This window comes from Priapulus caudatus, unplaced genomic scaffold (assembly GCF_000485595.1).
Source record: "Priapulus caudatus unplaced genomic scaffold, Priapulus_caudatus-5.0.1 Scaffold20, whole genome shotgun sequence".
NCBI lineage: Eukaryota > Metazoa > Priapulida > Priapulimorpha > Priapulimorphida > Priapulidae > Priapulus > Priapulus caudatus.
In genome coordinates this window covers 121,880-147,983 of record NW_014577081.1, presented here as the reverse complement: position 1 = coordinate 147,983, position 26,104 = coordinate 121,880, and the positions used below count along the sequence as shown (strand labels likewise).

Below are 26,104 nucleotides of genomic sequence, written 5' to 3'. Positions count from 1 at the left end.
CGACGACGCGCGACCTCGTCGTCTACGTACGACGGACGAGGTACGTACGTACGACGACGACACACACACACACACACACACACACACACACACACACACACACACACACACACACACACACACACACACACACACACACACACACACACACACACACACACACACATACACACATACACACACACACACACGCGCGCGCGCGCGCACGCACGCACGCACGCACACACACACACACACACACACACACACACATCTGCCCACCGAGTTATGTGGGACACGGTCAAATCGTTTTCTGTCATGCGACATTCACAAGCCCTTTATACAAAATGGCGAGCAAAACGTTACATGCGGAACGCTGATTAGTTGACGGCCTGCCTGCCACCCGCGTAGATGACAATCATGCTCGGTAATGCTAACGGCAACCTGTCGCCGAGAGCTAGGTGTTATTACATGCTATGAGGATCGTATAACGACGCATCAATAACGAATATTGCCGGAGACCATGCATGTCGTAAATGGCATTCTAGGCACATAGGTACCGCTGACAATATTTCGCATTACTGCTATATACTGATGCTGGATGAAATATGATACGTTTCCGACGGAATAACAAACAGACTGTATAACGTGAGTTTCGTTTTACTTATTTATTTCTATGCCAAACCATCAGGGAAGTAGGTACTCATAGGCCATTCGCGTAGGTATGGACACTGTCTCTCTCGTTAGGGCACTGTAAATATGTGTGAGAACATTATAGTAAGGTTTTGTAACCTATCTGTTCTTTATTGATTCCGATTTGTCCGTGACAATCATTAGCACAGTAGTAGTGCAATTGGTTTTTGATTTATATCCTATGATTGTCTGTATATGGTGCAGGATTATATAGATATAGATAGATGTGCAAGTTTATATGGATATAACCGAATTCATGTTCAATATTGATAATTATGTAATCCGGATAGGATGTCACATAGAAAGATGCAGTGACTCGGCGTGCAGCCTAGGCGTGCAGAATAGGCGTGTACCCGGCATGCCACTACTAGATATACGAGCTGCTTATACCCTGAATAATCTCACATCTGCCTGAACAAAATATAAATTCCGCGTTCAATCCGCTCACAGAATTGAGCTGATTGAAAGTTAAACTATTGCGAACTGTCGTAATATTGTTAGCACGAGCTAGTAGCATCGCACTGCGCATGCGCGCACGGGTCAGATGATAAATACAATGTGCACAGCTAGCGACGCGCGGCACAGACGAACGCACAGCGACTCTAAGTTCCCGCATGACACTAGATCTTGCTAGCATCGTCACAGCAATCAGGTCGTCAATTAGGGTCGCTCCGTGTGTTGTTAACGTGCGGGTATCTACTGGGTGTGTGTGTGTGCCGCCACAACGAGCGGTTGTACACGCTAGCAGCCGACTAGTTCTACGAGCGCGGACAAGCGGTGTTCTTTCTCAGAACATATTTTTTTACTGTTGAACATGATAGAAGCTGTCATTGCGTTGTGACTTCACTTCTGCTACGTGCACTCGGCTAATTGTGGCCGGCGGCTTAGTGAGGATGTGACTGTGCAAACAACGAGCAGCGAAGCCATATCGAGATTCACCTAAGATTCATATAGCTTCTTATCAGCCGTCTGCCCATCGACACCATATACGAAATACCAGTGACGGGAGAACGTAATCAATCAATCAATCAATTGATCGATTAACCGAGTTTGATCATTTTGATTAGGAATGCGAGCAATAGAAGACGTAATCAATCGCCGATGAATGATCAATCCAGCGTTTGATCCCATCACGATACTCAGCGTTGTGAGAGTATAGTTTAGGATGGCGTCACTGATCCTAGGCAACGTTCTCGCAATTTCTCTGCTTCATCCGATTTTCACAGGTGCTTTCACAGGTAAGTGTGTTATTATTGTCAATTAGTGTATACTGTAATTACAGTTATCGGCAGTAGTAATGATGTCGACCCCCTAGTCTAAAAGACAAAATTTGGGAATATTCGCTAATGTGACAGATGGTCCGATTTAATTGTATTTGCGCACGCTCACTATCTTCTAAAAGTAGACATATTTGTAGAAACTGTAATTTTAAGGTAAAAAGTGTGTACTCTCGAGTTGTCCGATGTAGGAAAATGTCCATAACGCCGTGCCTTTATAGTCTGAATAGCTTATATAGCTGTAATTTGATATAACTTATATTTCATTACAGCGATTACGCAATATACTAGTCACAGTGTTGCTAGATTATTTCAGGGCTATCTAAAGTTTGCATGTACGGTTCGGAGAATTACGTGAGTGACGCCATCGCCGGATGTCTAAAAAACCTCGAGAAAAGAAAGCTGTTCTGTTCACCGGCTACAAGTGGACCGCCGAGGGATTCATGCGCACAGATAATTTGCAAGTCAGTCCCACTGATAAACGTGATGAACGATGAACTACGAAAGCTCAGACGGCTGAGTCTAAATTCGAAACTCGAAGATATGAAATCGAAATCTAACCAGCTTTTCTGATCAATCACATTGCGTGTTACTTTACACTCTTTAGCTGACGAATTGAAATACAAAATTCGAATGTCGAATGAGTGTTTTAGTGTTTTGTGCTGCATTAACATCTGTACGTCTTGCTTCACATAGAACATGGCGTAACATCACGGCGCACGCGCTACCAAGTGGCTATACCGTGTATACCATAGCTATACCATAATACGATAGTCTAAAGCCTATCGTCTATATTAGCTAATCTATAATCGATAGCCTATAGTCTATAATCTGTATTCTATAGTATGATTATCAAGCGGATTATTAATAGATTATTAATATAGATAATCGATTATCATCCACTCCTGATGTTTTGATACTAGTAAAATGGGGCCCCCGTATAGCACCGCTTGCCTTCGGCACGCCTTCGCTCAATTATCAACCCCCCCCCTCCGTCTCCCGAAAGCTAGATCCGATCCTGTCCGACTTTCAAGTTCATAAATTGCGAATCAGCAGCTGAAGTTAAGCGTGTAAACCACGTGACGACGAGTCTTTCTCTCGCAGAGAGCAGGCCGTCGCGCTCAGATGTTTGACGGTGTTATCCGTCGTCTGCAAGAATGACGTCACGGGCGCGGTACACGTGCGAAAGCACATAGCCCTGCTCAACGAGAACCGTGGCGCCACCTGTCGTGACTCGGACACGCTTGCACCAGCTGACGTCAGGAACTACGATGGCGACGGTGGCGACGATGACGATGACGACGAGCGGTCGGTGAATGATTCGTCGTGTGCCGACGCGCCGACGCTGAGCGAGGCGATCGAGCGATGCGCCTACGACGTCGACAGTGCCTATGTCTCTTATGTCGACTGCTCGCGGGGTCTAAGTGACGTCGGCTGTACGCACATGCTGTGCACGTAAGTGTGCTAGATGTATGTAGGCCTAGATGCGTATAAGTATGTGTGTGTGTATGTGTGTGTGTGTGTGTGTGTGTGTGTGTGTGTGTGTGTGTGTGTGTGTGTGTGTGTGTGTGTGTGTGTGTGTGTGTGTGTGTGTGTGTGTGTGTGTGTGTGTGTGTGTGTGTGTGTGTGCGTGCGTGCGTGCGTGTGTGTGTGTTTGTGTGTGTGAGCGCTCGCGTGCGTGCGTCTGTGACTCTGTCTGTCTGCCTGACTCACTGTCTGGCTGTCCTTCCATCTCTTTTATCACGAGATTCTCTCTTTTTTAAGGTGAAAGACACTGAGTTGTATGTAATAACATTGTATAGCGCTCAATGGGGCCGGCGGTCCAGCATACATACTCATGTTAGTAACAGACATCAGTGAGGCGTGCATAATTTTCACGTTATGTTACTCTCAGTAAGTATTGCCTATATGGCTCGTTTAGCACTAGGGCTGATACGTGATGTGACACGCTCTAGCTGACATATACCTCAGCAACACTTGCACTGCTTTTAACCAAAAGTAAGCAAAGCTATAATTAGTCAAATCTACCTACAGAAAGGAACCCCCGATATCTGCGCAAACATCACGCTGTTGTGCATAATCTTCATCCATCTTAGCAAGTACCGCTTCCTTCTCGATTGATATTAATAGTCACATACTTCACAAATTGTTTAAAAACATAGTACCTGCCCTCATATCGTATACAAATACCTATGTGTTTCGTATAAGCTTCGCTGGTGTATATAGACCGTACATTAAAACAAATTATACCTCCCCTCCCAGTGTAAATAAGTTCCCCCAGCAGCTGACGTAACTTTAGTTCAACTCGCCCCTTGGTGTACTACCGTTGACTGCCTGCGTAATTACATTGCCCCGCGCACTGGTGTAAATTTACACCCCGTAGCTAATATAATTATACTGTCACTTCTGTGAATGCGGGGAGGGAACCTCCTGTAGCGTGACGTATCCCACGCGTGGGCATTTTGGATCCGGCCTTGATAGCGGCCGCGGGGAGTAGAATATGTAATGGGAAACAGCATCGATGTTACCGTGTCACGTTACTACTCGGCTCAGCATGAGTCGGTGCAATGACAGGATGACAGCAACACGAATCAGCGACTGCGTTTATACGCCGCGAACATAATGAATTGTATTCAATCACAGCGCGACGGGTGACCATATTGCACGGCAGTAGGGGAAAATAACGTTGATCGCGTGCAATTATAGTACCTAGCTGTAGTCACGGCGTCCGGCGAGCTGATTAAACCAAACACGGACCCTTGGGTTTCCTCGTAGAGATCTCACACGAGACTTTTACTATAACTTTAACTCGCCGCTTAACGCTAACCTTAACCCTAACACTAACCTTATCACTAACCCAAACGCCAACAATTAACCCTCATTCCTATACACGAGTGTTACCCTAACCCTACACAAAACCCTTACCCAAGCTCTAGCCGATTTTGTTCCAAGCGATCATGCTTTCTTTTGAAGAAATTATGCCTTCATCATTTATAGTAATAAAACAGGAGTCTGATTCATATGACATGCAATTCAAGTGAATTTATTAGCTCACGAGGTACTTACTAACCATAGATATGGTACTATATACTACGACATGGTTGGCTAATTTATATTCATAAAATAGAACGTCAAAGAAATATACCTAAAATTATATTTCTCTAAATTGTGTTTGCAGTGAGCCGCATCATCGGTGCTATGATAAAAGTCGGCATGACTTAAAATATGAAAATTTAGGCTTCATTTAAAAGCAATCTACCTGAAACAATGCAATTAATGTTTTTACTTGAGTGAACGTTTTTCGTGGAATATCCCATTCTAATACAGTATTGTGTTTGTTTGCCATTGCAGCGCGGCGCGTAAAGCGCATGTTTGTTTGGCGAGGATTTTTCGTGACTGCGATGAAGACCGGTCCATCCTATACGACCTAAAATACCACGCCTCCGCCCTGAGGAGGGACTACGGCTCGTTGTGCCCTCTGCCGGTGATTATATGCATTTAGTCTATTTAACACATACTCAACATTTGTTGGCAACCTGCTAAAGTGTTAAATTTGGTCAATGTTATATATTAAATGTTAAAATGTTAGAGACAAGTACTGAGCGGTGTCGCAAAAGCGTAACATTCATTGTCATTTAACAAGAATTAAGAACATGCAAATAACAAAGTGGAATGGTGCGTGTCTTATTTTCTCAGCGCGTCAACAAAGTCGCTCAACGCGTTGCCTTTTTTCTTGAAACACTCTATATGCCATAAAACGCCGTTAAACAGATGCTGCCAACATGTGTTGAACTTCGTTTACAAGGCCATATACCTCACGCAGCACTTAGCGTGACCAATAACGACGTCAGGCGTAGTACTGTTCGTTAGTACTGCATAAGCGGGAGGGTATTGGTGGGATATAGCGGGGGGGGGGGGGTAAAATGATGGATTTCGTGGCAATTTTTATGCTGGAGCGGACGATAATATATCCGCGCATGGGTGAGACCAAATTTGTCTACATGTTTTTAGTTTTAAGCCTAATTATTTTCGACATGCTTTGGTGATTCAATCAGAAAATTTCAGTAAGAAATGGAAATATTCAACGGCAAGCTGAAAGAAGGTCTTAATGTTTGCTGTAAATCGATAACCAGGGCATTCCATTAGGACCCTCCAGTAGAGGCAGTGATAGGAATCCTATACTCCTTCATGCGCTCTGATAGCGGCATTGTTCCAGATACGGACACAAGAAAACTGTACACGACTGCTCCATACCCACGCTCAGATGCATCCTCAAAAGCATGGAGCTTGATTACGTTCAGGCTCGTCCATGCAGGCTGTGTATAGCATCTGGGAATCTGCCATTTGCATAGCTGTTTAAGGCCCGCTAGCCAATGAGTAAACCTGGATTGGATCTCTTCTGGTATCTCCTCATCTCACTGCAAACCCATCTGACATAGCTCTTGAAATATCCATTTTGCAGTCATTGAGAATGGTTTAAGAGATCCCAATAGGTCAAACAGTTTAGCAGTACAGCTCAGCACAGTGCGCTTAGTGACCACCAGATCAGATAACACCTCTACTCCTTCGAAAGAGAAAACATCTTCTTGCGACAACCAACTCAGCCTAAGTATTTTACGGGGCTCGACATCTGGAGAACCGCCATTCAATGATTTGTTCATCGTGTTAATTACAACTCGACTATTTGAGGACCATCCCTGCCTTCTGCATGACATTTTGGGCCTCAGTTAACACGACGCAGGCTTCTTTTTCACTGCATAGAGATAGTGTTGAATATTCACATGATCGATGAGGACATTTGCCTAACAAATTTCCATAGCAATGTTTCAGTAAACACGTGTTACCCGTGCACATTATATTTCATTCAGGAATACTTCTACAACTTGAGCAGTAAGGAGCTGAAGCAGCTCATCACAGGCGACGCCCCGCGGGCGCTCAATACATCCAGGACCACTAGCAGCGACGGAGAAGCATACCACGGTATGGGCCATGACAGAATTACTCTATTCGTCTGGGCGCGATACCCACGCCCTCTATTGGGTATTGTTGCTGGATCGGCCAAGCTATACGGCGTTTAATTATCAACTTTGTGGCACTTCGTCGACAAGAATTGTCTTTTATAACGTCTCTATCACAAAAATGATTGGGTTGAGCTAACTATCAATCACAGCAGGCAGATTTATTAGCGGTTCAACACATCGTATCACGTGTTATTTCATGTTAGAAACCTAGACGCAAGATACTCGATGTGTTAGCACATGTAAGTACCAGTTCTAACCAATAATAAATAAAAAATATCGGTTGATGCTGTCTTACAGGCGTGTTTGCGGCCACGATCGTGATCTTATTGGTAGCATTTGTCATTTCCGGCATCATCGTATATTTACGCTATGGATTTCCGGGTTGGCGTTCAGGAGTCATTTTCTGGCACCCGGTCCGACGGAGAGCTGCGGTGAGTGCTAATAACAATGCCAATATAATACTAGCTCTAGTAACTATAGCCCGCGTACAGTTGCCTGCGGCGGAGCGGAGGGCTATAGTACTAGAGCTAATATAATACATGCTTTTATGAGAACATGGCTGCGCACGATTTACCCATAGTCAGCAAAATTAATATAGCGTTTACTAGTTGCCGTGCCCCTTTCAGAGTCTATATGTCTGATAAAAATCTGATTAAATATGCTATTGCAGATTAGGCCCTATATACTCGTAAAATACCATAGTTTACCTGTTTTATCGCATTATCAGCTATTTATTCAAGTGTTATATATACACATTGAAAGAAATAAAACTGCGCCCGCATGGCTGTCGTCGTCAGCCCATCAGGTCACGACACATAACATTGATCAGAGTTAAATAAAAGTGCACTATGAATGCTATGATGAAAATGTTGTCGTTTTTATATATTACCTATTTGTTATAATATCATTTGGTAGCAAAGCAAGGTGTAAGTTGTAATCAAAAATAATCTTTTTTACACGTTACCTATATATTATCTTATAATATCAGTCGGTACCAAAGCAAGTTGTTAGATGCAATCAATCGACGGAAATAAACATACCGCTAGAAGCTAACGCAGCAATTATCTAAGAAACAGAATATGTATTAGGAAAATTCCATAAATTATATATATGTATATATACAATCGCGCGCAGCAATAAACCTATGTGATGGGGTCTGATTGGCTGAAGTCATTGAGTGCGTTGCTACATTCAATGTTAATGCAATTTCCCACGCAAAAGGCTTTCAGAATCTGTGTTGCCTTTTAGGGGAACAACGATAGTGTACTCGCTAACGTCGATTCAACGGATATCAGCAACACACGTCAGATGGCATTAGCACACATGCCGACATCGCCTGAACCGTCTACTGTGGGCAGCGACCAAACGCAAGTTATGATCAGAGCGAATGAGGAGACGTCACGCTTGTGATATATATGATTATAAGTTATATAACACACGAACATTATGCCATAACTAAACATAACTGGTCTATCCTGCCTGCACAATAAAAATTGGGTCAAAATAAAAATTACCGTGCTATGTACACTAAATCAAATTTCTTATTTCAATTGTGGTAAGTCATTATTTTATTTTACTTTATTTATACTAATAATCTATTATTAATAATGCGCGCGCACATGTGTGTATATGTAGATAAAAATACAAATTCATATAATAGGTAAAGGGTGTTTAATAATCAGCGAGCTTTCGAGACGTACATCTCTTACTCAGGCTTTCAGCTGACATTAGAATCGAACCGTATTGCTGATTCAAAATAAATTTAAACACCCGTTACTGAGGGGGTACAGGGGGCGGGGGTGCGGAAGAAGGGGGGACGGGAGACGGGAGAGAATGGGGCGGGAGACGGGAGAAAAGGGGACGGGGAGTGGGAGGGGAAGGAGCGGGAGTAGGGAGGCCAGTGGGCGGGAGGATTGAGAAAAAGATTTCGATGAAGTCCCTTGATCGACTCTCCCGAGGAAAAGCGCAAGATCCGGGGGATTTTGTGTACACGGCACACCTGATCGGACGACGGTCCAACCGACACGGAGAAGAGACAAGATGACCCTTATCGAAACCGAGACGACATGACCCGACCCTGAGACTTGATGTGAGATGATCTTGTGAGAGATCAGTAGAGGAGAGTGAACCGACGGAGAGCAAGAGAGCGGAGTAGAGAGGAGAGCGCACCGAGAGCGACAGACTGAGGAGGCAGAGGAGAGAGGAGAGAGAAACGAGATAGAGAGAGAGCACGAGTAGAGAGGAGAGCAGAGAGAGACGAGGAGAGAGAGAGAGGAGAGGAGAGAGAGAGAGAGAGGAGAGGCATAGAGAGACGATAGAGGTGGACTTAGACGAGACCGCTTATTCAGCTACGGCACGTATCGGTGCGCACGCAAAATAACAAAGAAACTCAGGCATCAGCACCGCGAAATTAAATACCACTCGAGAAATTAATACATTGTTACCGGCATAAATCTCCATCTTTATGACGGCAAACCTGGTTCGGAAACTAAGTCGACATCCATAAAAGAAAATGTGCAAGACATATAAAGTGATCCTGCGACGTCGTTCGCATTCGAGGGGATGATAGCCCCGGGCACCGGATACAAGGCGCGAAAGAGGCGGTGGCGCCCGAAGCGATGATCCTCCGATCCCGGCGGTGAGGGCGCGGCGGAGCGGATTGCAACGGGGGAGGGAGGCGGGAGGGCGCCGCGACGTCCTGTCGGGACGGCAAGACAATCTCCCATGTAAACCCCTGCCTTGTATAATAATCCTCTCGATTGGTCACGCCGTGATCTCCTGCCTCCTCGCTCTTCAACATCTCACACGTGACATCGCCCCTCAGCCGTTCTGTGAGACGCGCGCTACAGTTGGGCGTCGGCGAGCTCCCCACCCCTCGCAATTTCGCGAAAACAGGCGGCCTCCGCGCGCGCACAGGGCCGACTGCCCGGGAGCGTAAGCGGAGCAGAGGGCGGCTTAGCGATGACCCCCAGAGCTCGTGGTCTGTGCTCGCGCCTCGGTGCCCTAGGCGCCCCCCGCCCGCTCGTGTTGGCCCCTGCTTGGGCCAGGACGTCATCTGCCCCCTCCACGACGTAGGCGCGGCGAAGAGTTCCTATGACGTGCCAAACTTCAGTGCCCGCCTATGCAAGGCGCATTTTTCAACCGCCTTCACTAAATCCTCCGTATTTCCAGGCGCGATCGTACACTTTATAGTGAGAAGTGGCCCACTATGCTAATTCCTTTTCCTCGCCGTTTTTAATCGTTTTTCCAACGCTCACGATCGCCATTCGACGTCGGCGCACGATCGGACGCCCCCCCTGGCTGTCCCGGCCTAGCTGCCTCACCGCCGGGGGAACGGTCCTTGAGGCTTGCACAACAAAAAAAAACACGACACCAGGCTTGGGTGGACCTTGCTAGTACCAGTTTGGAAAATGGGTCCACGTGACGCGCTGGTGGGGCGCAGCCGTTTGGCTTGAAGCCGTGTTTTTTCAGGCGAAGGTTAAGAAAGAGTATAAGCGACCAAAGACAGCGTAGTTGTTGAACAAATTTCTCAGGGGGAGGGTGTTTCAGGCCCTCCCACAGTAGTTAGCCGGTAATTTTTGAAAAGTATGTGCATCGAAATGGCACATTTTTGCGCATTTCAATTTTCATATTAGGTGTATGGTAATCAGGGGTATAGGCACCAATCCGCATTAAGCGGCCCTTCTCTCTTCAATTTTTCTACCTCTCCGATCAAGAGGGGGTTCAGGTGCCTCCTTGTAACCCCCCTTAGGCTAACCGCCTATGTCCTCATTCAATCACCTGACGATTTGGAATTCGTGTTGATCTTGTCGTTGGTTAGCAGTCCCCACTTGCAATGTTGCCTTATCGCGTCATAATAACTGTATTCAAAGTTCCTCATATAAAAGTTAAAAAAGTTATAATATATTGTTTGAAAAAAGTTTGAGGCGCAGTATCTGAAATACTAATCGAAATAAAGACTCTAGCGGAAAGGTCTGCTCGTGGTTTGGAACTGCCTGATAAACATGCAATTTTAATTTAAATTACAAAACGATTTTACATCGTTTAGAATAGCAATAGCCGTTAAAGGATCACATTTAACATTTTGTTCGTTAATAAAAAATGTTTTTTGCTTTCCGTCTGATGAAGACACTAAAAACCATATTGAAATTTGCATTTCAACTAAAAACAAAGGCTAGCTGCAAAATAGCCGTCTATTAAAATAAAAAGGAAATTACCATGAAAGAGATTGTTTTTGCCCTCCCCTGATAGGAACAGTTCACTTTAAATAGTGTTGAAATCGGATTGGAAATAAAAACCGGAGGTTTCTGCCCGAAAATGGCCGTCTATAAGTTCCGAATATATCAAAGTTATTCACAAAGCATTTCCATTGTTCTGTTTTTTCTGTCAATAAGAGTTCAGAACCATAAAATTCAATGCAAGCAACTTGCAACAACACAAAATCTGAGCAACAGAAGATTATCTCCTTTCTTTTATCATGTTTTTGTCTGCCTGCAGAATCTCCAAAATCCAGAAGTCAGAGTCTGTTCTCGTCGATTTTGGGATTTCGTTGACATTAATGCCATTCACTAGACTCCACGTTCAACCCGAAAAGGACGAATGAGAGCAGAGAATCGGTGGCTGGGTCAATTGTAGAGACGAAAGTTAGACTGTGACAATGCTCATTTTAGAGAATGGTTTCGTTCACAGTATGCAGAAGTAACAGAATTGTGGCCAGTCCTGATGAAGACGCGTGCAGAGGCAACGAAAAATTTTTGTTTTTGTTTTGTTGCCAAATCAACAGGGTGGGGGGCCGCATTGCCTCTTGTGCCCCTTACTACGCCAGGTGCATGTCTGATTGATATAACGTTTAGCCATTTGTATAACAATCGTTGGTGACCCATGTGTAGAATTGTCGGTAACACTGCTATAGAATCGTTGATAACATTGATATAACAATCGACGGTGATAACTTGTATACAAGCATTGGTAACATTCGGTCTAAATATAGGAGCAACGTACACACGTCGCGTACACAAACTTCTAGAAGAGCCCGAAAACATCGACTCGAGGAAGGAGTGTATGGCAACCGTCAAATCAACCATAATCATTTGCTCCCACCCGTCTCTAAATCCGCACTCGCCTGATCGCGCATCCGCATCCCCAACATCCTTCTCTTCTCGCCTGTTTACACTCCTTCCGTTGGCGCGCGCAAACTAAGAACAGCAAGAACGAAACAAACAAACAACGACAACAATAACAACTAACGATGACGGACAGATAGGCACATCCCCCCCTCACGTACGAGAACAGAACACTCCCACAGATGACTTGTAATTAACAACTCTGCGGTCAAGGCAAGGAAGCTAACACGGATACCTCTCGTGTGGCATAAAAAGCCCGGAGGTTCGCCACGCCACAGGCGCAAAGACTCGTGCCACAGTCGCAGGACCAGGTCATGGAATGCGGTGGTTGCTAACGAGAGGCATTGGTTTGTCCAAGTCGTGCAGCCCGAGCTCCTTATGTGCACGCCGCGCATAGCGTGTACATACGCGGCGCGTTGTACCTTGCGGGCCTTGCTGTACAACTAGGTTGCACGTGAAGTGCTATCTGCCGTGCATCAGATGCACATGACCGCAATGCGTGCATGTGTATGTGCGAGCAATACGCTGTAGTACGTGCCGCGCAACGTGTGGGTATGTGCGCGGTACGCGTGTATGCTGTGCCACCGGCATCGCGTGTACGTGCACGCACGCGCTGTATGCGCACGCAGCGTGGTATGCGCACGAGCATGCGTGTGTATGCCGCCACGCGATGCGTGTCATGCGCCACGCTATGCGTGTACGTGCACGCATGCGTGTTACGCTGCACGCAACGCGTGTACACTGCACGCACGCGTGTACCATGCACCACGGCGTGTAACGTGCACGCACAGCGTGTACCTGCACGCGACGCCGTGTACGCTGGTTAGGGGTAGGGCGTTAGGCGTCTAGGGTAGGGGTTAGGGGTGAGCGTAAACTATATATAGGGTTAGGGTATATATATATATATACCCTTACCCTAACCCCTACCCTAAGCGCCGGCCCTAACCCCCTACCCTAAACCACACAACATACCACGTACACGCGTGCGTATGTAGGCGATTATTATATATTATATAAATATAGGGTTAGGTACTTATATAGATGTATGTTTAATATATATAGGGTTAGGGTATATATTATATCATAGGTATATATATACCCTGACCCTATATACTATATCTCTATATATATATTATTATAACCGCTAACCCTATATATATCTATATATTATATATACTACCCTACCTATATATTATATATACTATATATATATATATATATTATACATAATATATATATATACCCTAAACCCTATAGTCCAACGCCGCCAGCGGTGACGTTCGCGGTCGACGCTGACGCGCTCGCATCGAGTCGCGCCAACTCCGCAGGTCGTCAGTGCTAAACGCGCTGACACACCAGTTCATTAGAACGGTTTGACTAGAGAGTCACGTGCGAGTGCAGAAGCACTGCAGGGGGGTCCAGTTGGTGTCATCTAGTATAAGTTACAGACGTGCTGGTCAGCCACTCACTGATCAAGCAGGGCAGCGGCGTGGCGGGCAGCCTAGCTTACCGATAATGATCCCGTCGTCCGCCCCCCCCCCCCGCCTCTCTCTCTCTCGTCTTTCTCTTCTCTCTCGCTCTCTCGTCTCTCTCTCTCTCTCTGTCTCGTCTCTCTCGTCTCTCACTCTCTCTCTCTCCTCACTCCTCTCTCCGGCCTCTCGTCGTCTTCCTCCTCGTCTCTCTCTCTTTCTCTCTCTCTCTTCTCTCTCTCTCTGCTCTCTCTCGTCTCTTGCTCTCTCTTCTCTTGCTTCTCCTCTCTGGCTCGTCTCTGCTCTCTCTCTCTCTCTCTCTCTCTCTCTCTCTTTCTCCTCTCTCTGCATCTCTTCTCTCTCTCTCTCTGCTCTCTTCTCTCATCCTCGTCTTCTCTCTGCTTCGTTCTCTCTCTTCTCCCCTCTCTCTCTCTCTCTCTCTCTCTCTCCACACTCTCATCTCTCTCGCTCTCCCCTCTCTCTCTCTCTATCATCTCTCTCATCTTCTCTCTCTCTCTCTCTCTCTCTCTTATCTCTATCTCTCTCTCTTGCTCTCTCTCTCTCTTCTCTCCTCCCCGCTCTCTCTTCTCTCGCTCTCCCTCTCTCTCTCTCTCTCTCTTTCTCTCTCTCATCGTCTCTCTCTCTCTCTCTCTCTCTCTCGCTCTCTTCTATCTCTCTTCTCTCTCTCTCTCTCTCTATCTATCTCATACTCTCTCTCTTTGCTCCTCTCTCTCTCTTCTCCGCTCTCTTCTCTCTCTCTCTCTCTCTGCTCTCTCTCTCTCTCTCTATCCTATCTATTCTCTATCTCTATCTCTCTCATCTCTCTGCGTCTCCCTCTCTCTCTCCCTCCTCACCTCTCTCTCTCGCTTCTCTCTGCTCTCTCCTCCTTCTCTCTCTCACCTTCCGCCCTCCACCTCTCTCTCTACACGCTCTCTCTCTCTCTCTCTCTTCGTCTCTCGTCTCCTCTCTTCTCATCCTATCTCTCTCTTTGCTCCTCTCTATCTCTCTCTCTCTCTCTCCCTTCCCACCTCTCTCTCTTCTCTCGCCTCTCCCTCTCTCTCTCTCTCTCCTCTCTTCTCTCTCTCTCTCTCGTCTCTCTCTCATATCTCTATCTCTACTCTCTCTCTCTTCGCTCTCTCAGGCTCTCTCGGCCCTTCCCACTCTCTCTCTCTCTCTCTCTCTCTCTCTCTCTCTCTCTCATCTTCTCTCGTCTCACTCTCTCTCTTCTCTCTATCTCTCTCACTCCACCTAAGGTTACGCGTAATATACAAGGACTGCAAGCCATCAACGGCAGGTTAACATCACGCAAGATTGTCATCCAAACATTCATGTCTGCAGTGGCGTAGCCCAGCAATGAACAGGGAAGAGACGGCCAGGCGAGAGAGAAGACGAAGCGAACAGAGGGAAAAAGTGAGGTGAATGAGGAGGAAGGTATCTCCCCCCTCCCAGTAGAAGAGAGATTTTGAAAATTCGTGCCATGAAAATGCATTAATTAAAAACATAAAAACACTAAATTCAGTATTAGGGGGTAACTTTATATGAGAAGCTGGCTTATGCTTCCCTTATAACCCCTCCCTCGCTTTTTATTTTTGTTTTCAACTCCGATCGATCAACGATGCGGACGATGGGCCCCTGGGCTGTGGCGCCGAAGGCTCTGAGGTTACCACGACCAGCTTGGTGGACCCTTAAGTCCAGACCAGTGAAAATCGGTAGTACGAAGCCAGTGTTTTTCAGGGAGGGGAGCAAACCAAGACAAGCGATGAAAGACATTCTCAACGGGGCAGGGTGTTTCCCTCCCACAGTAGCGGTATTTTTGAAATATGTGCAATCAAAATGGCATTTTTGCGCACTTTCATTTTCTTATTAGGTATAAAAGGTAATAGTGGTACTAAACCAATCCATTAAGGCGCCCTTTCTCTCCTTATTTTTTAGTTACTCTCCGATCAAGAGGGGTCATTGCCTCCTTGCTGCCCCCCCCTTAGCTACGCCTATGTTCCTCATTCAAGCACTGACGGAATTATTGGCAATTAGTTGATTTGTGTTGTTAGCCAGTACCATGCAATGTGTGCATTTTATCCGTACATAAACTGTCTTCAAGTTCCTCATATTAAAGTTAAAAAGTTAAATTATTTTTGTGAAAAGTAGAGGAAAAATAAAATGAATGAAATCGGAAGAATAAAGACTCTACGGAAACAGGTGGCCTTAGATGTGTGTGAACGCACCTGAATAAAACATAGCACTTTATTTAAATTACAAAGATTTACATGTTAGAATACGATAGCGTTAAAGATCACAGTTTACATTTGTGTTCGTTTATAAAAAATGTTTTTGCTTTCCTCTGATGAAGAACTAAAAACCATATTGAAAACTTTGATTTCAATAAAACAAAAGGTAGCTTGCCAAAATACGCGCTCTATTAAATAAAAGGGAAATTTACCATGAAAAGAATTGTTTTTTGCTCCCCTGATATGAGGAAACAGTTACTTAAGAATATGTGTTGAAATTCGGATTTGACAATAAAAACCGAGGTGGATGCCAAAATGGCCGTCTATAAGTTCGAATATATCAAAGTTATTCAACAAAGCATTTCCAATTTCTTTTCTTCTGTCAATAAGAGTTCAGAACCATAAAATTCAATCAAAGCCACTATGACACACACAAATATGGAGCAACAGAAGGAATTACTACTCCTTTATTTTAGTCATGGTTTATGTCTGCTGCAGAAATCTCAAATCCAAAAGTCAAGTCTTCTCTGTCCGATTTTGCCCACCACGCGAACACTTTTGCAGGATCTTCGTTGACCACATCTAATGATCACTTCCACTGAACTCACATGTCTCATACGAAAAGGGAATGACGAGCAGAAAATCCGGTCCGCGCTGGGTCGATCTGACCTAAACGAAGTCCTTAGACCTCTGACAATGCCTCACTTCTTAGAGGCAATGTTGCGTCTCACGCAGCGATGCAGAGTAACAGGACATTTGTCGGCCATGTGTGTGTAGTTTGATTGGTGAGAGCGCCAACGGAACAATTTTGTTTTGGTTTTGTTTGCAATCAACAGCGTGGGTTGGCGTCATGGGCCCTTGTGCCCCCCCTTAGCTACGCAGTGGACGGAATAGTCTAAAGCAGGCACGTAACCAGCAAAAAATAAACTACTTCCAGTAGTGATATGTTCTTAGGGCACAGAGCGAACGTAGTAGACTCATGGCAAACACCGTCAACTCGTGAACCGACTACTGGTGTGCATACACGCGCAGTTCGCGCGCAGAGGGGATATCATTGTCACATCAAATATGACATCCTCGCGCCATCTATCGGTAGAAATAATTCATATGCGCACATTGTATGTTGTGTGTAACCGTAAAATGCATTATTAAAGGTATTATAATACTCTAAAACGTATTTAACGTAGAGTGGAATTAATATAATTACAGTACCTATACAGAACAACATTTACTGCATAAGATTGGTAAAGGTTTGGACGTGAAATTCCCATCCTACACTTCGATGTATGTATTTCAATAATGGCGTCGGGTCATGTGCGCCAAGTGCGCATATAAATTATTTCTACCGATAGATGGCGCGAGAATGTCATATTTGATCAAAGTCGCTGCTACATTATTGAAGACGTAGTTGATTTCCAAAAGGTGTTAAATCCACGTTTGTACTATAGTCTTTAGAAGGTATCATCACATTTTCATTTTAGATTTGTTTTGTACAACTACTCTTCTACTTCTACTTCTCTACTTGTATACTGGACAGTCTGTAAGGAATAAACGTCCAGGGCTATAGCTAGCCATGGGGTGTGACCTAGCTTGGGTAATTAGCCAGGTAGTTAGCCCACAGACTAACGCTCACAGGCACTTGAAGCGTTTCAAGTGCCTGTGCTAACGCTGATAGGGTCTATGTCCCCCAGGGTACTGCCGGAACGTACCCTGGATACGTTCCCCCTCCCTGGATACCCTGGTACCCCGGATCCGGGTTCTGGTACCGGATACCCTGGTTCCCTGGGTACCCTGGATTCGTACCCTGGATACGTTCTGGATACGTTCCCTGGATACGTTTCTGGAACGTACCCTGGAATACTACTATCTAATATGCCGGACCGTACCTTGCCTACTCCACTAACGAGTCTGGGGAGTCGCCTACGCCTACTCCTTAACCATAATTCTACCCCTAACCTAAACCGACCAGGCTCTCCGACTTACACGTCGTAGGACTCTCGCCAACGTAGTGTTAAGCGAGAAGGGAACTTGTGGCTAACCCTAACCCTAACCCTACCCTAACCCTAACCATATCAGCCAGATAGTTACCAGGGTACGTTCCGGCAGTACCCTGGGGGACATAGACCCTATGAGCCAGACGCACAGATACATCCGTATACATCCGGACTAAATGTATCCATTAGTCTGTGGTTAGCCTTTTAGCCGAATGGCACTGAGGGGGCATGGTTTCAGCCAGTTTTTTTTGCGCCCTCGGTGGTTCTTTTACATCCCCATTGGCCTAATTAGTATTACTGGAGACGGGACCGCCATTTTACGTGGTCATCCGAGCCACGGGAGATTCACAGTCTCCAATGTTGAGAGCCAGGTTTTTACACCTTGAGAAAATTCACTGCCCCGGCCGGGGTTTGAACTCACAGCCTTCAGTGGAGCTGAGAGGGGCGATGTCCACCAGGGTACTGCCGGAACGTACCCTGGTACTATCTAATATGCCGGTCCGTACCTCGCCTACTCCACTAACGAGTCTAGGGAGTCGCCTACGCCTACGCCCTAACCCTAACTCTAACCCTAACCATATCAAATAGTTACCAGGGTACGTTCCGGTATACCGGACCATACCCCGGGTACGTTCCGGCAGTACACTGGGGAGCATAGACCCTATGAGCATCAGTGGACAGTATACGTGGCCTAACCACTGGGCCACGAACTCTTGTTGGGTTACATTATTGCAGATAAGGTCTATGCCCCCCCTGACCTCTGTTTGACCTGGCTCGTTTAGCTATTTCTGACTAATATATATATATAATATATAATATATATAGGGTTAGGGTTAGGGTTAGTCAGAATAGCTAAACGAGCCAGGTCAAACAGAGGTCAGGGGGCCATAGACCCTACGAGCTACATTATTGTATCTACTCTTGGTCAGAGTAGCGTTTACACCCCCATGTCGTGAGTTTGGTTAATGTGGGGGTACAGTCTTAAAAATTTACAGAGGTCTTCTTGAGGGTGTTGTCAACTAATTTCTAGCAAGAAAGTTCCCCTGGCCAAAAAGGTCTGTGAGGTGGTAATTTTTTTTTGGTGTGTGCACGTTTCGATGTCCTAGCAAAGCGAGCACCGCAGGGTTTTCATTTTTCAAAAAATGGTGCAATTTGGTGCATTCTAAGCTATTCTGTAGTTTATTGATGGAAGAACAGTGATTATCGTCAGCAGGGCGGTGTTTTGGACAAATTTATGTTAGGCGTCTGAGAATTTGAGCGAGGTGGCCCGCCTCGCTCGTGTCAATGCAGGGGAAACACTGCTTTCTTCTAAGAGTAAAAATGGAAAAGTTGCATGAGCGTATTGATTACTTCGTTATTGAGAAGCTGTAAAAATGTGCAGCGCAATCTCGAGATTGGCGCAGTTTTTTGCGATCGGTATATTGCGCAGCGCAATCTTAAGATCGGAGGATTGCTCGCAACATATAGACATTTTAGGAATGTGTAGACCATCGTCTTCGGAAAATACACTACGTGTTTGTTTGTTTCTTAAAAAATGTAAACGCTAGATAGTGAGTTCTGCCAGACATGTTTCCGATGTTCGGAAGAATATCCACGGCCTCAATAATATACCTGCACTTCTGTGAGCACTGCAACCGCACGTATTGACTTAATTAGCTCGTCTAGCATAGCCCCTTCTGATCGACGGGCCTACACCAGTAGAGCTAGTATTGACTGTGCCCCTGTATATAAGTATACGGACATTTCGACTTTGTTTTTAGGTGAACATCAATCAGCAGGGACATTGGCATTATGGCTACCTCGCTCGCATTGCCGCTAGCAGGGAAAGTAGCGATAGTTACTGCATCAACGCAGGGTATCGGCTTGGCCATATCGAGAAGACTTGCCAAGGATGGAGCCCGAGTTGTCATCAGCAGTAGGAAGCAAGGAAACGTTGATAAAGCTCAAAAGCAGTTACAGGATGAAGGATTAGATGTCACTGGAATGGTCTGCCATGTGGGCAATGCGGAAGACAGAAAAACTCTTGTTACAAAGACGCTCGAGAGAAATGGCTCCATTGACATCCTCATTTCTAATGCAGCTGCAAATCCAGCTATGGGTAATATCTTTGATACAACTGAAGAGCAGTGGACGAAAATCTTTGACACTAATGTTAAAAGTGCTTTCTTTCTCGCTAAGGAAGTGGCGCCTCATATGCAAAAAAAGGGCAATGGAAATATCGTATTCGTGACCTCTATTGGTGGATATCAACCTTTTGAGCTCTTAGGATGTTACTCGGTTAGCAAAACTGCTCTTCTAGGGTTGGTCAAAGCGATGGCGCCACAATGCGCAGAAATGGGAATCCGTGTAAATGGAGTTGCGCCGGGTGTAATTAGGACAAAGTTCAGTGCTCCTCTTCACACTTCAACTTCCATTGCAGAGGAGGTGCTGAAGCAGGTGCCTGTAAAGCGGTTTGGGGAGCCGGTAGAGGTAGCTGGTACCGTATCGTACCTGGTGTCAGACGATGCCTCGTATGTTACTGGTGAGACAATTGTCATTGCTGGTGGCATGCAATCGAGACTGTAGCTGATCAGTAGTGAGCAGCAGTGTGTGCAAAATACATGAGCGTGCCCAAGTATATAGAATAATTTTGATAAAATTATTGCTCTATGTGATTGTCAAATATTTAAAGTGGAAAATCTTCATTTAATTATTGTTTCTAAGACAAAATAATGGTTGATGCTTGTTGCCAATGATTTACATAATGTATGTAGATACCACGATTTACGTGAATAGGAACCATTATTAATGACAACTACGATCCCTTGACTAAATCTGGATATTTGAAATTTTAACATTATTTGCAAACGAGCATATGCAATTTATTTACATATGACTATGTGATCAACCACATTAGTAATTTAGTCAAATGTGTTTTAATTAGGGTATGCTATAATTATCATTAACCTTGTTTTGATAATTAATAGAGTTGAATTCAATTCATGTAGAAAATTATCAAGAACAATTAACAAACTAAAGTATAATAATAAAAAAATTATATACAAGTTTACTAAAAAAATTTAATAACAATTACTGACTATCCATCATCAATAAATTCCTAGTATGAAATGGGTGTATTGTATTACTCCAATACAAATATACCTCATTCTTCCAATCTATCAATGCAAAGATGTCTGTATTAAGTATTGCATACGATTGCACACACATCGATTTGACGATCGACAGCACTGCTTGACCCCATCTCCCATTGACAGTGAAAAATAAGCTAGGAAGAAGAACTCAACAATTGACAATTGCCCAATGGAACGCCAGGACCATTCTCAACCGAGAAGCAGCCGACCGACCGGAAAGACACACTGTGCTAGTAGCAATGATGATGATATCATGATACAGATGTAAATACTTTCCAACTATCTATTGATAATTTGACTAATGTACAAAATATGAAAGCAATAATTTCTATTGTCACTTGTAGGATCCAATATGTTAACGTTTTCTTTCTGCAAACCACTTGTATATTGCAGGTGCTGATTTCGTTTCGTCTGTGACCTTTTTTGACTTCTCCTTTCCCATGAGTTTTTTTTTCATCTCCATCTTCTGGGTGATGACAGAGAGTTCCCTTTCTCTCTCGATCCGCTTAATTAGCTCCTTGTAGTTCTTTTTTCTCTCTTTTGTAATGGCCTAGAAGATATAGGTTATCTGTATACAGCTTCTCTTTACTGTCAACCTTCCTTAATTCGCATCAGACGGGACCACGGCATTTTCTACGAATTACGTAATCAACAAATTAGATTTAATACGTATTTTCCACAAATTCTATTTAATCCGTAGAAACCACGAAATAGAAGATAATTCGTGTAAACAAAGCTAGGTTTGCCAGCTAACTTACTGCAAGGGACTCGTCGCTTGATGGCCCAATAATAGGTTTTCTGCTCAGGTCGTTCAAGCGAGGAATGTTGTAACTTCTAGCGAGAAACTCTGGGGCTGTATCCATGTGCTCTGCCACGTCAAATGATTTTGCTGAAAAAGTGACCAAACAATCGCCTACATGGAAAATGTAAATGACATAATTGTGACCCCCAATGAAAACACTTATTCATACTAATTACATTAAAAACAAAAAAATAAACTAACTGACCATTGCTGTATACACCACAGTGACCACACTATAGGTTTGTAATATGTTTCCTGTTTATATTTTTGAAGTTAAAACACATACAGCATGCATTTAATCGGTGCGTAAAATACTTAAGCTGTAATATTTTATTTGATACAATCTGCCAAGAAACACTAAATATATATGAGCACCTTGCATCCGCGTGTCAACAAAAAATGTATGCTTGTTTTGCGGTTTTCCATCGACATCTAGTAAATGAAGCCCAGACTTCAATTTCTCTATTTTCTGCAAGATAATAGATACCCTTGTGGAGTTATGCACAAAAAATGATTAAAACACTGGCTGCATATCTTATTCAAATGTTTAGTGAACGATGCTGAAGAAACTAGGACTGCTACATAATAATTCATGACCATTAATAAAAAACAACATAATATGTGATCATTGCTAGCATTTGTGAGACTACCGACTGACCAACTACAACTACAACAACCTTAATCAATTAAAGAAAATCTCATCGATCCAAGAAGTTGCCAAATAATTATAAAATTAATGTAGCAGGGATATTCTACAGGTATTGTGTAAAATAAATGATAGACAAATTAGCCTAAATATCTTGATTAAACAAAACGTAGTACTATGTGATCTCGTATTAAGGACCACCATTGACAGAAAATAGGTTACGGAGCAGAGCTACCTTTATTTCAGAATTGCGCTTGCAGTTGATATAATTGAGATCTTGTGTTTGCATGAGTTTCTTCTGTGTAAGTGGTAGATCATCTTTCTTCTCCTCCTCAATGTGAGCACCATCCTGGCGGCATAAGTAACAAAAATGTCACTGCCAACAAACACACAGGCGAGCACCTAAACTGTGCAAGAGAAGCAGTACATACTAAAGAATTACTAGAAGTTACCAGTATACACTAGCAAAGTTAACCAATAGGTATTATGATTTATCAGCAGTTAAATCAATGTGCATTGCACAGTTCCTGCTGTGCTATGCCGAAACCAACTAGTACACAATCAAAATGCCATAACGAGATGGTTGACTTTGTATATATATATACTTCAGTAAATACATAATATGTAGTTATCAATGGACAGGGCTAAGTTTAAATGAAAGTGTCAATGACACTGTAGCTCACCACAAAAAGGGACACAAATGAGTGAGTGAGAAGAAGTCGGTTGTAATTGAGCAACCATCGACGTACATTATAGAAACGAAGAGTATACCAACTATATACTCCCATTATATACTCTTGATAATTATGAGTAATTTTTTATGTGAAAATAAATGTTTGAGATGTGAAAGTCTGAGATGTGGGCGAGTGATTGGCGTTACACCTAAATGATCGCCATTTAACGTTTTCAGATTTAGGCAGTTGCCTAAAAGCGGAGCTCCCGATGTGTAACGTGTAAGATTGAGAGGATACGCTTATTCCACGTAGCTGCTATATACCACGTGACAATGGTGTTTCCCTGTCCATAACACCACTTTTGTCAAAGGTTAATTGGTTGCATGGAAGTGTTTACTTCGTATGAGTTTTTCTAGGCGGTAGCACACGGTTGCCATCTGTATATCGCAATAATAATTTATAAACCAAAATGAATCATAATTTGTGACGGTAGATGGCGCTATACCCGCTTTGATGTTTCTTAGCGATGGCATTCGAAATAAATAAGTTATGCTGCGTTCCGACATGTTTTGTAAAACTTTACTCTAATATAGACGTTTTATCGGCAGGGTGGAGAGGAAATACCAATTTTGTATTAAAGATATTGTCAATGAAATCTTGTAAAACAAACCAGATGAGTGTGACACCACAGACTGTTGTGTCCATATAATATGCAATATAATTGCCAAAACCTACCTAATTTGCATAATTTTTTTAAATATCAAAACCCCTAGCCCTTATTCATTCACATACCAAAAATGAGCAAAATCCGTTGAACCTGAACTGACTAATGGCAATTCCAATTTTTGCCAAAAAAATGGCCTTGGCTCAAAAGTACGTCGACTGGCGTGCTCCAAAATAGGACCCAATTTCAAACATGTGGGTCAAACAATTCCTGAGTTATCGTTGACCGTAGCCAAATGTTGACGGACGGACGGACGAGCGTACGTACGATGGATGATGACCCATGGCAATAGCTCATCTTGACGATGTCAAGGTGAGCTAAAAACAGAGTACAATCACATTTCTACATCACATTTTCTTGAAGTGAAATTATATAAATCTAAACACCTTAAGTTTGCTGTTGACCATTTTGAAGTAGAACTCATCTGGGTTTCTTTCTAGAGCTTTCTGCTTCAGACCTTTTAGGAACTTTTGCTTTTTTTGAAAATCGCTAAAAAACAAATAAAATTAGTCAAAAAACCATGTTTTACAGTAACACATACAGATGTGGATACATATTTTAGCTTATACACTGAATAATGTTTTCTGTGCTATGGAAGAGACTATAAAATAAGGCCTAACATGAAAGTAAATGGTATATGTTCATTCAAAGCTAATATCCCATATGCACTAGGTCAGAAACGAAAATACTAATTAAACATGCCAGCTTTTGCCAAGTTCAATATGATCAATCAGTTCTAATGATGATATGGAAATTTCCCTTACTTTGCACGAAGTTTGTAATCTTTTTTCTTCTCTAATGCTCCAAGATGAGATCTGCTTGACAGCTGTAAGTACATAACCAACAGTGATAAGATACAACCGAGCTGGAGTTTACCATGCAAATCTGTCTACGGGTGAATCCCCATATCTATATGGCAGGGTATCTTCTACATAAGAGGCACAGTGGCGCACCGCCGTTGTGAAAATGTTCCTGTATTAAAATTTTACCTGCCCCCGGGCCCCCCTAGCTGGTCGAGTTCCTGCGCTGCTCGCTTTGCTAGGTCCTCGAGATGCACAGACACGCCTTTGAATCCATTATGCGTGTTTTTCCCCCAAACTGGCCATTACCTCTGTTGTCTAATTTTCCCTCAGAAGAAACCCTGTATGGGTAGTTAATGTAGTACCATGAACAGATGTATAAAATTATAATATGTCATATGTTCATGTAGCTCTACTACTATAGTGCCCTAGGTTTACTGCATCAAGCCCCGAAATGGTGCAATGTACTATACTTCTAGTGCCCTGGGTTTACTGCATCAAGCCCCGAAATGGTGCAATGTACTATACTTCTAGTGCCTCACACATACCTATACAAAATGCAACAATACAAATAGCGGCAATACAAACTTGCCCAAAAAGAAGTAGCCAACTGGGCCCTTAAAGTAAAAATATTAGGGACACAAAATATCACATGTAACGTCAATGTTTAGGATTTGTGTACCTGAAAATTTTCACACTAATAAACATGTATTAGGATGTAATAGGATGTAAGCAAATTAAAATTGGATAATCATAGCACTCAAATCATAGTAGATATTCCACTGATTATGGAATGTTTACCTATGCAAAGAAACCCTCCGATTTTAGGTAGGAGTGTAATGATTCACCAATACATCGGTGAATCACAATACAGCGGCCGACGAAACAATAATCGATATTGCACTGTCCGTATCTCAATATAAACGATTAGATTTAAAGATCAACATTTAGTCAAGCTAAACTATTTAGTGTTGAGTATAGGCCTACCGTGCATAATTTTAATAGCGGACTACTTAGAGAACGTGAAGCGTAATAAAACTAGGTACAACCCGCGTACCATTCACAGTCTGAGCATCAGATCACAGGCCCTTGGAGGCTCATGTGTCAAGAAGGGTTCGCTCTTTTACTCTGGGCCATGTCTTATAGACTAGCACCCTTCTTGACACGTGAGTCTCCAAGGGCCTGTGATCAGATTCAGTTTTGAATGCCAACTCACGCTGAAGGGGTCATTGTCGTATAGGGTACTACACATATGTACCCGAGGTAACTATCTGATATGGTTAGGGTTAGGGTTCGGGAGTAGGCGTAGGCGACTCCTTAGACTAGCATTATATTACATTTATGTATACATATATGTAGCTCGGGTACATATATGTAGTACCCTATACGACAACGACCCCTTCAGTATAACAGATACCTAACTCACTAGATACAATAATGTAACCCAAACCCAAGAGGATAGGGTTACAACGCGAGCCTATCCTTTTCTGCGGAGGAATGCCCGAGTGAATCACTCGGGCCGGTTTGCTGGTGTATTTTCAGAGAC

General features: G+C 43.7%; 4 protein-coding genes across 5 annotated transcripts in view; 2 read left to right on the top strand and 2 right to left on the bottom strand.

The window, feature by feature from the left end:
* Window positions 1–4,553, bottom strand: part of LOC106811938 (noelin-2-like) — a 21,579-nt gene extending 17,026 nt beyond the window's left edge. The window contains exon 1 of the mRNA XM_014815685.1: window positions 4,549–4,553. The gene's annotated coding sequence lies outside the window, so the exon portion shown is untranslated. The remainder of the gene's footprint in view (window positions 1–4,548) is intronic.
* On the top strand, window positions 687–8,473 carry LOC106811949. Its single transcript, XM_014815695.1, has 8 exons — window positions 687–701; window positions 1,740–1,910; window positions 2,266–2,413; window positions 3,054–3,404; window positions 5,301–5,433; window positions 6,818–6,929; window positions 7,268–7,401; window positions 8,219–8,473. Exons 2-8 carry the CDS (start codon window positions 1,838–1,840, stop codon window positions 8,378–8,380), a joined length of 1,113 nt encoding a protein of 370 aa, XP_014671181.1. The 5' UTR covers window positions 687–701; window positions 1,740–1,837; the 3' UTR covers window positions 8,381–8,473.
* Window positions 8,474–17,152: 8,679 nt separating this feature from the next.
* On the top strand, window positions 17,153–20,723 carry LOC106812233 (dehydrogenase/reductase SDR family member 4-like). Of its 2 annotated transcripts, none has more exons than XM_014816072.1 (2): window positions 17,153–17,209; window positions 19,542–20,723. In XM_014816072.1, exon 2 carries the CDS (start codon window positions 19,573–19,575, stop codon window positions 20,344–20,346), a length of 774 nt encoding a protein of 257 aa, XP_014671558.1. In that variant the 5' UTR covers window positions 17,153–17,209; window positions 19,542–19,572; the 3' UTR covers window positions 20,347–20,723. The 2 variants fall into 2 exon arrangements, with proteins under 2 accessions (XP_014671558.1, XP_014671552.1); XM_014816066.1 differs by having other exon boundaries at window positions 17,157–17,245.
* A 97-nt stretch (window positions 20,724–20,820) lies between these two features.
* On the bottom strand, window positions 20,821–24,584 carry LOC106812249 (probable U3 small nucleolar RNA-associated protein 11; the record flags this gene model as incomplete). Its single annotated transcript, XM_014816081.1, is given in 6 exon segments — window positions 20,821–21,462; window positions 21,671–21,801; window positions 22,090–22,183; window positions 22,596–22,709; window positions 24,145–24,247; window positions 24,523–24,584. Coding segments are annotated over 6 exon segments (699 nt in total), but the record flags the coding sequence as incomplete, so codon positions are not given.
* Window positions 24,585–26,104: the final 1,520 nt, after the last annotated feature.

What these genes read in the sequence shown, in the direction of transcription:
- LOC106811949 (XM_014815695.1), top strand. Translation starts at nt 1,838, where the DNA reads ATGGCGTCACTGATCCTAGGCAACGTTCTCGCAATTTCTCTGCTTCAT. An exon ending in TTTCACAGGTGCTTTCACAG is followed by an intron (nt 1,911 to 2,265) that starts GTAAGTGTGTTA and finishes AGATTATTTCAG; the next exon opens with GGCTATCTAAAGTTTGCATG. An exon ending in TGCGCACAGATAATTTGCAA is followed by an intron (nt 2,414 to 3,053) that starts GTCAGTCCCACT and finishes TTTCTCTCGCAG; the next exon opens with AGAGCAGGCCGTCGCGCTCA.
- LOC106812233 (XM_014816072.1), top strand. Translation starts at nt 19,573, where the DNA reads ATGGCTACCTCGCTCGCATTGCCGCTAGCAGGGAAAGTAGCGATAGTT.